Genomic DNA, 13,336 nt, shown 5'->3' with positions numbered 1-13,336 from the left:
TCTAGAATAATTTGAGAAGTGGCACAGAAAGCAACCCTACTTCACCTCTGGAAATAACTCAACGAATACCCACGACTTCCAGAAAATGAAATGTGAACACCAGCGTTCCTAGCTCCGCTGCCCACAGCCCCATGCTGCCGGCAGCACGGAGACCGGGCAGTTCTCTGGTAGCTACTAACACCACTGCCACTGCAGAGGGTCAGACCTCCTACAGCCGTCATGGAAAACGGAGGGGAGATGTTTTACCCCGTCGGTTGCATGCAAAGCCGTTATTTAAAATTCAAGGTACCAGGCTGAGCTATGCAGTTTCATTTTGGAAGGGCAGCCCAATTTCTCAATACAGCAGCTGCATTTTTAAGGCTCTTCAAACAATTTCCAGGGAGCTTCAGTGAAGTCCAATTTCCAGGGAGCTTCAGTGAAGTCCAATTCAGGAGATTATCCTGAAGCAGCTTCTCTACCTTCCTCTTCCCCCTGCTTTTCTCTTTACTGGCAGAGCAGCCCTGCGGAAGCTGGCAGCACTCGAGGACCAGCCCTGCTCCTTGCGTGCCTCCTCTCCTGGGCCGGGTCCCTCCTGTTTATTAGGTCCCAAGCTCTTTCCCACCGCGACCTGGCCAGACTTGGCAGGAGGCTCTCCCCAGCTGTGCGGTGACCTTGCTGCTGCCGGCCGGCCTCACCCTGCGCGGCACACGGGGCTGCAGGAGGCCCTCCCGAAGCAGAAAAAGGCACAAAATTTAAGGAAAAGTTTCTGTACCAGAAAAGCCACACTGCTGCTTTATTTTAGTTATGCTCAGCTCAAATCATCCCTGTCTGCCTCGGTGCTGCACCGGCAATTCAGGCATTACACACGCGGGCTCACCCAAGGCAGCTGGAGGACGGCAGAGCTCTGCGTGTACTTGGACTGCACGCAAGCTGCGTTTTCCTGAATCGTAACCCCCGAGTCAAGCAATGCAAATCGCTACGCAAAACTGTCCTGAGGATTTACAACTCCGCCAGCCCGTGACCAGCAGCGTAGCCTTCCCCGTGGCACCTTACAACACCACATTATGAGATCAGTAGTACAGTTCTAACCCTAAAGCAAACCATCACCCCCATAAAACAGCAAGTGTTTTTATCTGAAATGCCAGACAGCATTCATTCAAGCACACTGGGGAAGCCACAAACACAGGACATAAACCAATTATGATTATCTTTTATACTCCACAAATCTTTTAAGCTACAGCAAGACAACAAGCTCACTTTAACAAACAAGGCTGTGTATTTTCTATGAAAGCTCTTTCAAAAAAACATGGGTTTCTCATTAAAAAAAAATGTGGCTGCCATAAAACGAAGCATCATTATTATCTCTCCATTACTCTCTTCAGTTTTTTTTTTTTTAACTTAATGGAACTACAGTAACAGTTTTCCAATTTTGCGGGCATTTATCTAGTTTTCCAATATATTTTATTGCTAATTGTGGTTCAAAAAGCTTCTCAGCTGATTTCACTAAGAGCCAAGGTCTTGGTCTCTTGGTCTTTTGAATTCAAAGTTCAATTGTAGCAGACATTAGCTTACATCTTCCTTTTCTACGCCACATCACCTTACAGAATGCCTTGGAAAATCTGCCTCTGCAGCGTTTACGGTGGTTCTTAACCACCGAGACAGCGCTGGTCACCAGGCTGGTCGTCGCTCTCCGGTGGCCTCCTGCCTTGCCGCTGGCGCAGACAGCCCGCCACTGCTGAGGGCGCTGCTCTGCACCGGCTCCTGCGCTCCCAACTCAAACCCGCCAGCAGAACCTTTCACTCTGTGTGCCAAGATCAGCCTGCAGCTGGGCTGCGCAGGTCCTAGGAGCAGCGAGTGTCATTTAAACCAGAGCTCCACCCAAGGCGCTACCTAAGCTCATGCGTATTCTCTTTAAGACTGGCGATATTTTGCAACAACCGGAGGTTAAACGAGTCTCACAACTCTTGACGCAGTTACTGCTGCTCTAGCAGTTGTCTGCTGGCCAGTGCTTCGATGCTCTCCAGACCGCCTTGCCAGACCTCGCAGGCACAGCATCCCAGAGCAAGATTTACGGGATGCAAACTGACTCTGTTGATACAACTGTTCCCAACCTACACGGAAGAAAAACCCCACACCTGGAAGGTGTTTGGCAATACTTCGTATCTGCTGGGACACGTGGCGTGGGTGTCAGCAAGGACAGACAGGCGTCGTGCTGCACAGCTCAGCCTTCCCGATTGCTGCTTGCCACTTGGATTTTGGACTTCCCTGTCCCCCTGCAAGATGCTTCACTGAAACGGGATTTTTTGAAGTCTTGCTCGTTGCATAACCTAGCCAAGATCTGCAACAAAATGCAGTAATGGTTTTGCTGGTGGTCCACCAAAAAAAGTCTCAAGAGACCTGGACGGTTCCAGAAGGCACGCACTCTGACGCGCGCTCCCGGGGCTGCGCGGCCGTCACAGTCCCGCCAGCGCTAAGCCCAGCGCCCCTGCATTCCAAGGTGACGCCACGCAGACCTAGCTGGGAAGGAACGCTGCAGCTCAGTTATGCAATAATCTGGGCACCGCGGCATGAAAGCGCTCAAGGAAACGCTCCTTACCGCGGTACCGAAGCCCGGCGGGCGGGGGGACGGGCGGGGGCGGCGCGGGCGGCGGGCCGGCAGGTGGCGCTGTGCCCCCGCGGGTGAGCCGCGCCCGCCCCGCGGCTGCGCGAGCTGCCGGCACCGGCACCGCCCGGGCGGGCGGGGCCCACGGCGGGCGGGGCCCACGGCGGGCGGGGCCCACGGCGGGCGGGGCCCACGGCGGGCGGGGCCCACGGCGGGCGGGGCCCACGGCGGGCGGGGCCCACGGCGGGCGGGGCCCACGGCGGGCGGGGCCCCCAAGGGCCCGGCTGCCGCGCTGGGCTCGGACCCGGTGAGAGAGCTTGGGTTGGATGCGACCTCACAGACCATCCGGTTCCACTCCCCCTGCCCCGGTTCCACCAGCCCAGGTCACAGCCCCGTCCAGCCCGGCCTCGGGCACTGCCAGGGACGGGGCACCCACAGCTCCTCTGGGCAAGCGGGGCCAGCGCCCCACCGCCCTCGCAGGGAAGAATTTCTTCCTCACATCTGATCTAAACCGGCCCTCTGCCAGGTTACAGCCATTACCCGTCATCCTAGCACCACAGGCCCTTGTCAAAAGTCCCTCCCCACCTTTCCTGCAGCCCCCTCCATGCACTGGGAGCTGCTCTAAGGTCTCCCCGGAGCCTCCTCTTCTCCAGGCTGAGCAGCCCCAGCTCTCCCAGGTGCTCCAGCCCCCTGATCACCTTCGTGGCCTCCTCTGGACCCTCTCCAACAGGTCCACATCCTTCTGATGATGGGGCTCCAGAGCTGGACACAGTGCTGCAGGTGGAGTCCCACCAGAGCGGAGCAGAGGGGCAGAATCCTTTAATAATAACTTACCCTGATTTATGAAATCCTGACAAGCGCTGAGCAGTTCACACTACAGACACTTAAAAGAATAAACAAACCCAGCCAGTGCTTCTTGTCACCCAGAACAACACTCCTCAGGTAGAAGATACTAGCCTGCCTCCCCCATCAAACAGAAGTCCTCAAGATAATTTGTAATCAAAGCAGTCAGGAGCTAAGCTTTCCATCTCAGCCCTGAGATGCATTTTCTAAGGGAGATCCTGGTGGATTTGCAGTAAATTTATGGAAGTTATAGTGCTTTTGACAGGCGGCTTTCATATGAACGATGACACTAAAGGCATCAGAAGCTGCATTTAAAAAACGTGAGAGGACACTTCTGTTTGGTGGTCAGGAAGGCGTGCCCCCCACTGTCCCACCTGCACGTCCAGGAGGGAGCCCAAGCCTCCTCTGTGCTACAGCCCCACCCATTTCTGCTCTGACTCCTGTCTGTCGCTGTTAAACCAAGAAATCTCTGCTTGTAATGGTAACAACATTTCCAGAGAGTAAAAAGCAAAACATTGGAGTGAAGAGTAGAGACACAACATCAAAACAAATCCCAGTCTATTCTTTATCATTAATTTCTGAGCTACTTAAGATTTTCCACCCTGAAGATGATACTGTAGCATTTCATCACCTCTGCACACGCGGGGACTAAGCGGTGGCTGTCCCTAACCCAGGACTCATTTGTGTCTTCAGTGACCTCACACCTGGCAAACCACCTTCAGCATTCCCCACTCCACAGGGAAGAGAAGACCCTCAGACCTTACCACCGGGCAGCAACTGCGGGTCTAAGCCCCAACGACAACGAACAGGTAAAGTCTGGCTCTGATCTCCTGGGATTTTAAAAGCCTATTTAAGTGCACTCATTTCTGCCACGTTAGTATACTGAAGCACAGAAACAATGACCACTTCGCTCAGGGTAAATGCAAAGACAGATCCTTTAGGAAGGACAGTAACCGTTACCTTCCCTGAAAAAAGGGTCACAACGATCCGTTCTCCAAATGTCACTTCAATTCATACATATATTTTTCTCCAATACAGTAACAAAGTAGTCGAGGAAGAATTTTTTATCCATGCATAATTTTGCTGAAGTTTTACTTTTTCTTATTAAGAATTTGAGAGGCAGAACCGCAATACAAAATGGCAGCTGAGGAAGGGGAGCATGTATTGCTCACACTGGCCCCAGCCTGCACCTCCACCAGTAAAAGGCCCGCTTTTCTTTACCTTTTCGGTTCATTCCCATCTGGAGGCATTTGAGCAGCCGGCAGTACTGGCATCTGTTGCGCTGTTTGCGTGACATGACGCAGTTCTTGTCTCGGCTGCATCTGTAAACCCGCTTGTTGCAGATGCTCCTCTTGAAGAACCCCTTGCAGCCCTCGCAGGAGATGATCCCATAGTGCAGCCCCGTGGCTCTGTCCCCGCAGATCAGGCAGGTTCGCTGATCCACCCGCTCATCTGCAAGACAGGACAAAAGGCTTCCTGGTCAACAAAACGGCTTCACCGAGCGATCACAAACTCTCCCAAGGGGACTGGGAAAGTCTCAGCACCCCACAGCCTGCCCGGACAGATGCTCTCAAAGCCGAGCGCGGCACAGACTCGCCCAGAAATGTCGGTCTTGGCAACCCAGCCCAGCCCAGCCAGAGATGTCACCAGCACAAGGCTCCTCACCACAGTCTGCATGGCAATGTGTGCAGAGGGATTTGTTTGCAGCTCTGGAGCTTCACAGGCCTCCCACAAATCCAGCTCCACACCACCCAGAACCCAAGGGAATTATGTTATTCATTATCGCAGAAGTGACAGTATGATTAGGCCACAACGACATGATTTTACTGTTCCTTTTCCAAATCTTTGGAAGTCCTCTGGATAGCTAAAAATGTAAACTGCAGGACTCCCAGCAACAGGAGCTGTCACATCAAACTCTTAAACTCTTCTAAATCTTACAACTAGACTAATACTGCCTCTGGGACAGAGCACAGCTCAAGGAGAACCTGTGAGCAGGCAGCAATCCCACAGACGCCAGGTCAAACAGAAAGGAAAAGCAAAGGATGGCTGAGGAGACCCAGGGAGTTAACCCAGATGGATCCCCATCACCTTGCATCTGCACAGGGAGGCCTAAACCTTGCTTCACAGTAACAGGCAGCTGCACTTCAAATAATGCCAGCAAGTTGCAGCAGAAGCTTTTCCTGCAGCAGATGTTTAAGCACAGGCAAACAGCTTAACCCCTCACACGCCAGGCCAATCTGCCTTCCCCCACGCCAGTGTTTTAACCCGTTAATATCCCCCGAGCGCAAACAGAGCTGCACTTTGAAGATGGGCACTATTCCAGTGCGTACAGGGGTATGCACAAATCTGCACCACACTTCATGGGGCTGCTTTCCCAAACGTCAAATAATCGTTACCTGGCCCTGGCCAAGCAAGGCAGAGGCAGCTAGGAACAGAAAGGGCATCGCTTTGGTTTGGAGACACGGGACTCGAGGAACCGCACGTCCGTCTCTCACTCGGTCATGCACTTCCTAGGGACGCCGGTTACACCAGCCTACTTCTGGTATTTCTTGGCCTGAACGCGTGACTGTGCAGTCTCCAGCAGGCAGAAATACCCACAGCTACAGCAAGGCCCAGGAGACACTTCACTGTCCCAGTCCCTTCCCTCTGGCGTTTGTGTAACACATATATTTAAACACACTTCGGTAAAGGCAAGCTGCTTAGGAGACACAAGAAGCACGTACACTTTCCAGGACCCGCCTTTGGATGCAGGCTGTGCTGTGTAGGAAGGTCCTACTCTACAGCTAACTGCTCAAAATGCAGAGGAGAAACTCTCTGCTGCAGGAGCTCATATGATGGCTACAATTCAAACTAACGGGAAACCAGGAGTACGTGATGGTGCTTGGGGGAGACACCACGAAGTAGTCAGGGCTGTCCCTTGGGAAGGGCAAGATGGCACAGCCCTGACCAAGCAGTGTTTTGGACCTCACCGGCGGAGCCAGGGAGGAGAGCAGCCAGACTTGCTTTTCTCTTCCTCCGAGACCACCACGAGCTGCAGGGTGAAGGCACTCAAGGGCCAGCTCTGCTCCTTTAGGTACATCCAGGTGACAGGAGCAGAAGAGAGTGACCCACATGGCACCCTTACACCCCAGCAGGGACAAAGACTCATTCCAGGCAGCACCCAAGTGCCCACAACGGTGACTTGTTCAGGTGATGAGGGAATTACCGTGATGCTCTGGCATGGGTGGCAGAGGGTCACACCGTGTCGGAGCTGATGGGTCTCAACAGCTAAAAGAAAGTGGTTGAGAAGATGAATAACAAGAGGGGGAGAGGGCAGTAACAGAAGGGAGACAGACAGAGAGATCAGGTCAGTAAACCAAGGAGACAGCATAAAGAAAAGAAAGAACAAAAAAAAAAAAAAAGTTGAAGAGCAAGAAGGAGGAAAAGAAGAGCACAAATTCAAAAATGGAGAAACCATCTGCCATGACTACTCTAAAAAAGACAGCACAGCTGGAGCAGGAAGGGAGGAAGAAGCCAGGCACAGCACCGGGAGCAGGCAGGGGCTGAGCTCCTGCCGCTCATAGGAGATGGAGCAGGGCATGGCAACTGCCTGCGCCCACCGTCCCGCGCAGGGAGCCAAGGAGAGAGCTCAGACACCACCACACAAATCCGCACTGTGCCTGGTGTGCTGCCCACACACACCTCCCCTCGCGACCCCGCGGCTGCTCCGTCCAGGGCCTGCCTCTCTGCAGCCTAAGGTTATTTCATTCATGATGTGTCACACGCTGCCACAAGTCACCAAAAATTCAGACTAGACAGGGCCACAAAAATGCAGTTTTTCTTGTTCCTGTTTTGGATCACTCAGGAAAATGATACAGACCTTGAAAATCCCCAGCCTTACAATCACACTGGTTGAAGATGAGCTTGTTCCAACTCACACCAGCAAGACAACACCGAGCCTGGTTTTCCTCACTTAGATTGACCACGAGGTTTTCTGAGACAAAAGGTGGTTTTATCTACAGGATTTTAGGAGTGGCAGGAGGCAGAAGTCACAGTGAAGTCCTCTCCAATCTTGATAAAGCCTAAGCAACTCGATAAACCAGCGCGTAGCTTCCTACTACTGGAGAACATGTGAATGCAATAGAAGTAAATAAGCCAAATGTATTAGGATCAGAAACAAAACCAGTTTTCAGTTACACAAGCCAAGTAAAAAATCTAAACCAGCTGCTCTTATTCATGAGCAGCTTTCTCCACAGTTTAAACCCAGCAGAAATCATAACCAACCGGTATTGATCTTCAAAAGGTTTGCTAATGTACAGCATGCAAATCTTCACTTTCTTGCAAATTTCACTAAAAATTGTTGTGAAACCTCAAAATAAAGGGACAAATGAAGGAAATGCAAACTGTAAATAAAAAAACCTTCATGTTGTCATCACTACACCAACACTCCCAGTTTTACAGCACGGACAGGCTCAGGTATGTGCTGAACGCAGTCCCAAAGGAATGCTGGTACAGTTAGGACGGGGGCTATCTGAGCATCTCGCTGAAGGGAGGCAGCTAAACATGACTTTGTAGTCACCCATTGCATAATCTCTACCTTCAGCTATCTGATAAACGCGGGAGGGGGCCGGGGGATTAGCCCAGGACAGAAGAGTCCTCTATCTGCAGGGCTTAGCTCAGCCTCAGCTTAACTCCCGGCCCTCCCCCTGCTCCCACCAGCAGTGCCATAAATCGCAGGCGCTGGGGGACCCCGGGGTCAGCAGCAATGGCCGCGCTCGCTGCCGGGCACGCCATGCCCCGGCCGGGCAGGACGGGGCGGAATTAGGGAGCCGTGAAACTACCAGCTTACACACGGGGCAGAAGGCAAGCAAGGACGCATCACGGCACGGCGTCCCAGCCCGCGGCATCCCACGGCGGATCACGGGGCTCCCAACTCACTGCGCACGCTGCTGGCTGGGATGTAAACGAGGGCGCATTTCCAGGGGCAGCTTTTTTGTTGTGGAAAGAATAGGGTGGTCGCCTGGTGAACATGGGAAGCCTGGATGACTACAGAGAGGAGGAACCAGAACCCTTCCCTCGCCGTCCCCATCTCCTCGCTAGCAGGGTGACGGCGAGGTGGCGTGAATGGCCCCATCGCCACAACTGCACATGCTTCCCTGCAGAAACTGCTAGCTGGGTGCGTTTCCAGATTAAAATTCACGGTAAAACAGTGGCACACGCTGCAAACAAAGCCACAGGCCTCCAGGGACTAGAGAGGCGCCCCTACACCCAGTGAATTGCCGCTCAAACAAAACTAGTAGATAAAAAAATAATTACCTACAGAAAGTCTTAGGGTTTCAGAGGTTTAAAAAAATCCTGTAGGAACCGTGACCAGGCCCAGGACGCTCCCCCTGCGGCCCTGGGTTCGCCGGCTCCTGACCTTTGCTATTTCTCACCCTACTTAATGCAAGCGCCTTGTGTAGGCGACCGCTGGGACAGCCGGGGCAAACGCAGCAAACTTTACACAAATGGTAAAGCATGGGGAAATTCAAAGCAGCCTTGTGCTGAGGGTGCTCTGAGCTCCCTTAACCTTGAAATTTCACAAGAATATCAAAACACATAGTAAGTACAATAATTTTAAAGCGAATAAGCCCTCCCCTCCTCCTCCTTGGCTCTGTCACCTCTTGTCTCACCAATTCCTCTGGTTTTAAAGCCATACAAGACAACACAGATTAGGCAACAAAGCAACTGATAACAAGTTTTTTCAAATACCTTGCACATAATTTATTTCAGAGAGAGAGCTGAGGAAGCTTCCCTCCCCACAATTTTCCTGATGGGTCTGACATCTAACAAACTCATACACGGGATATTCAGGCTTTGTTCTCAGACCCCATTGTAGCAGGGGCCACTAAATCAAACAGTTGCTGCTACGACAAAAGCACTCACAAAAATCTCAACCTCATCTTGAACCCTGAAGATTTTTATGGCTATTCCCTCGCTAACCCCTCCCCAAAGCCACATTAAAGGATGCATTGTTTTCAAAGGTCATGGTAGGTTTCATACCACATTTTAATACAATGTAAATTCTCCAAGAATATTATGATGTTACACAAGAGTCACAGAAGATGGTGTGAGAAAGAGAATTAATCTCTACTTGTCTGTTTTATCAGGCAAACAGTAGACGCAATACACTTATTTTTTTAAAAGACTTATGTTTCCTCTCACCGAAATGAGTAGTGTTGATAATTTTAAAAAGAAAATTCCTACGAATTTCCAAAAGAAACACCTTTCAACCTGCTGACGCACAGGGCAAAGACACATACAGAAAACACTAAAGCACGTGAATGAGCATATAAAATACACCGCAAATAAATTAAAGTATCGGGACGTACATCCAGGGCTCAGCCAGCCCCCACCAGCGCTCCCACCTGTACCACTCCTGCAGGCAAACACCCCGAGCAGGCCAAGGGGACGCACCCTCGGTGTTCCAGAGCCGGTGGGCAGCACGGCTGCGTTCCCGGAGGGGACCAGATGCTGGTTTCATCTCGGCAGCTCCCCACGGCTGCAAGAAGGATGGCACCCACCCCTGCAGATGCAGTGTAAAACCGTACGGCACCTACAGCTCCCTGCGAGAGGTTTACCTTGGAAATAAGGCCGAGCGTCAGTGCGGCCAGCTTGTGTGACTTGTAACATCGGTGCTCTATAACGGAGCAGCAACAAAGACTTTATTTCCTAGAGTGAGGCCAAAAGTGAAGGCACAAACCCTCACCCAAGCCCCCAGAGCAGCTGCTGCTGGGATTTGGTCCTGCTGAAAAGCGAGAGGGAGCACACAGAAAGCTGCAGTTTGCAAAACTTCCCATTTAAACAACAGAACATGATTTGCAACTAAAAAATAGTATTTCATAGCTGAAAAAAAAGACCACAGACGATGCTCAGCACTGCAATTCATCAACATATTTCACATCTTTTCAACTGCGCATCATTTATTTGCTTCGCGATGAACGCTCCCTATCACACGCAGCCCGCAGCACCCTTTAGCTGGGTTTAAATCTCAAGCTGCTAAATACCAGCTGTTGGGGAGGGGAGGGGGAGATCTCACACATGTGTTACTTAAATCCTAGCAAAATCTCGCTCGCCTCTGATGACGCCTCAAACACAAACGTCTTAAAGATTTCTTTTTCCCTTTATCTTTCTCAATTATTTTTTTTCATTGTCAATTTTTAGCAAGAAAACCACCTTGTTAAATTCAGTACAAGGAACTGGGGTGATTCCCCCCTCGCTGTGGAGTGCTGCATTGTCCAAACAAGCTCACCCCCAAAACTAGGCACGTTTACTTCAGGGGTCTTTTCTTTAACTGAAAATTGATGACCACCGGGATTAAATTTTCTGCTGGGTGGCCCCTCCTCGGGACAGCAGCGACCGAGCCCATTGCTGGGCACACAATGGGGCAGGGCGTCCCGCGCCCCCACTGGCCCCGCAGATGGGGGTCCCAGCCCCACACTGGACGCGGGCGAAGGCACCGGCGTCCTGCCTCGCCAGGCCGGGCTCAAAGAGCAGATTGTGCTGTCCCGGATCAGGCCGGCCATGGTGAGAAGCCTGAATAGAATTAACCCTCTGTGAACTAAAACAAAAACATTTGTGTGCCCAGCCAGGATAAAGGTTAATTTAAATGGACAAGCCTCCTCAAGTCCTTTTTTTTTTTTTAAAAAAAAAAAAAGAAGATAGGGAAAGAAAGAGGCTGCCTGCAACCTTACTCTCTGTACTGTAAAAAGATGTTCTACTTACGATCGCATTTTGAAAAGCACTGACTGAGTACTAAAAAGAGGAGAAATGCTGCAACAGATAAATGACCAGCACATCTCAGCTTTGCTCTCCCTTCCCAGTAATTAAATCCAAAACTCACAGTCTTACTCCACACTGATTTTTTTTCGGCCAAAGAAGTGTTCAGTCAAAAGAAAACCCTCATAAAAAGCCAGAAACCAGCAGTTGCTCTTTTTCCTGTAGGTATAAACCGAGAGTGAGCAGCTGACGAAACCCATCACCCTTCCCTTCCGCGGCTGGGACCGATCACCATTTGCATATCAAAAACTCATCTGCAAAATGCAACTTCTCCAGCGAGGCCGGGAGCCCCTCTCCCCAGCCCTGCCTCACCCCAGCACCCAGCCCCGCGCCCCCGAGCACCCCCGTCCCGCCGACCAAGCGCAGGCAGGAGCCAGCCAAGGGCCCAGGGTCGCCGCGAGACCATCGCCCCACTCCATTGTGTGGCACTGGGGGGACGGGGCCTGATCCTTCACTCCGGCCAGTTGTTGCACAAAGAGTTGGGAACAAAAGCCCACTGCCCCAAGATGTGCCCCCGTCAGCCCGAGCGGCGGTCCCAGCTGCCCTAACAGGCGCAAGGGTCTCCATCCGCCACCCGTGTTCACGCCGTTAGCAGATCCACTCCGAGGTCACCGCCGCTCTCCCAAGTGATCCACTTTCCCTGATCCAATTTAAGAAAAATAAAGCTTTTTGCATGGACCCTGCCCTTGCTCCTGCATGGCCATACGCTCCGAATTAAAATCTAGTTTAGACTCTGTTTTTAAAAACTGATAAATTACAAAGCAGTAAGATTAAAAGCTGACTTCCCTGCTGAAAAATAATTTCTGGGACCTATTTAAGTTGCCTACGTGTGCAAGGACTGTGAATGATGCAGAATTAAGACCATCTAAAACAACAACAAACCCCAGCAGTCCCTGCCTACAAGGAGGCAGGGCCTAGGCAGAACTAAAAATAATGAGTTTTCAAAATGTGTGTTACCCAAACACGCAGCGTTAAGCTTTCCTTAAATATTTCATCCTTAGTCTAAAGAAGAGCTCTGCCCTTGTCTTCAATCGTAGGGGGAGGGGGAAAAAAAAGCTGTAAATATCTGTGAACCAGGATTAGTCCCGGGAGAGATGCAGCTGCGTTATCAAGTGCCTACATGACCCCGATACCATCGATAATTAACAATACTAAAAAAAGCTCTTCCAGATGGTCAAAGGGATTAGGAAGTTTTAAATATAAACAAATTAAGCCACAAACAAACTAATACACTCCCCCCCCCCTTTTTTTTTTTCTTTTAATTGCATAATCCGGTTTGCAGCTGAAGGCTGCGCGGCACGGCCAGCACCCGGCAGCTTGGAGCCGCCTCAAAAAAAAAAAAAAAAAAAAAAAGGGGGGGGAAAAGAAAAGGAAAAGCCCTTCACGGCTGTTTGAGCACCGCAGCCCCGGTGCGGGTCCCGGCCCCGCACCCCCCGCGCCGCTCTCCCCGCCGCTCCCGGCGCTGGGATGCGGCTGGGCCGGCCCCGGCCGGGGTGGGGGGGGCGGAGGCGGCGGCCCCCGCCCCGCCAGAGGCCCCGCGCCCCGCCGCCCGGCCCCGCTCACCTTCCATGCAGGTCGAGTCCCGCTTCATCCCCCCGGCGCCGCGCTCCTAGGGCCGCCGCATGGCGGGGAGCGGGGCCAGCGGGCGGGCGGGCGGGCAGCCCGGCTCGGCCATCGCCGCCGACCGCGGGCCGGGCCTATGCTAACGAGCCGTGATGTCAGCGCCGCCCCCGCCGGCCGCCGCGGGGCCGGGCCCGCCGCGCCTCCCGCCCGCCCCGGGCCGCGGGGAGAGGGGGGGCCGGGGTCCCCGCCAAACGCCGGGCCCGGGGGTGCGGAGCGCGGCCAGGACTTTGCCTTGGTTTTGCGGCGGCCTCCCAGCACGGTTAGAACGCTCTGCTCGGGTGGTAAATCAGTACCTCAGACACACGCACCAACAAAAACCAGCAGTTTCCTCTGTGAAAGTTAGTTCTTCATGCTGATAACAACTACTGGCCAAAAACTTAGAGAATCACAGACGGGTTTGGGTGGGAAGGTGCCGTTAAAGCCCATCCAGTCCAACCCCCTGCCAGGAGCAGGGACATCTCCAACCAGATCAGGTTGCTCAGAGCCCCGGCC

At 52.4% G+C, this 13,336-nt stretch overlaps 1 protein-coding gene across 4 annotated transcripts in view; it reads right to left on the bottom strand.

Moving 5' to 3' along the window:
* The window catches only part of NR6A1 (nuclear receptor subfamily 6 group A member 1), a 92,926-nt gene that overhangs the window by 19,613 nt on the left and 59,977 nt on the right, over positions 1–13,336 (bottom strand). For 3 of the 4 annotated variants that reach the window (XM_086763903.1, XM_086763904.1, XM_086763905.1), the window contains one exon: positions 4,646–4,876. In XM_086763903.1, the coding sequence (XP_086620029.1) occupies positions 4,646–4,876 (231 nt within the window). Of the gene's footprint in view, positions 1–4,645; positions 4,877–12,784; positions 12,906–13,336 lie in introns of those variants that run through there. The other variant, XM_086763906.1, reaches the window with a different exon arrangement.

The sequence above is a fragment of the Chlamydotis macqueenii genome, chromosome 20, assembly GCF_036417535.1.
Source record: "Chlamydotis macqueenii isolate bChlMac1 chromosome 20, bChlMac1.mat, whole genome shotgun sequence".
NCBI lineage: Eukaryota > Metazoa > Chordata > Aves > Otidiformes > Otididae > Chlamydotis > Chlamydotis macqueenii.
The sequence above is the reverse complement of the archived record's forward strand: the minus strand, read 5'-3'. Positions and strand labels throughout refer to the sequence as shown.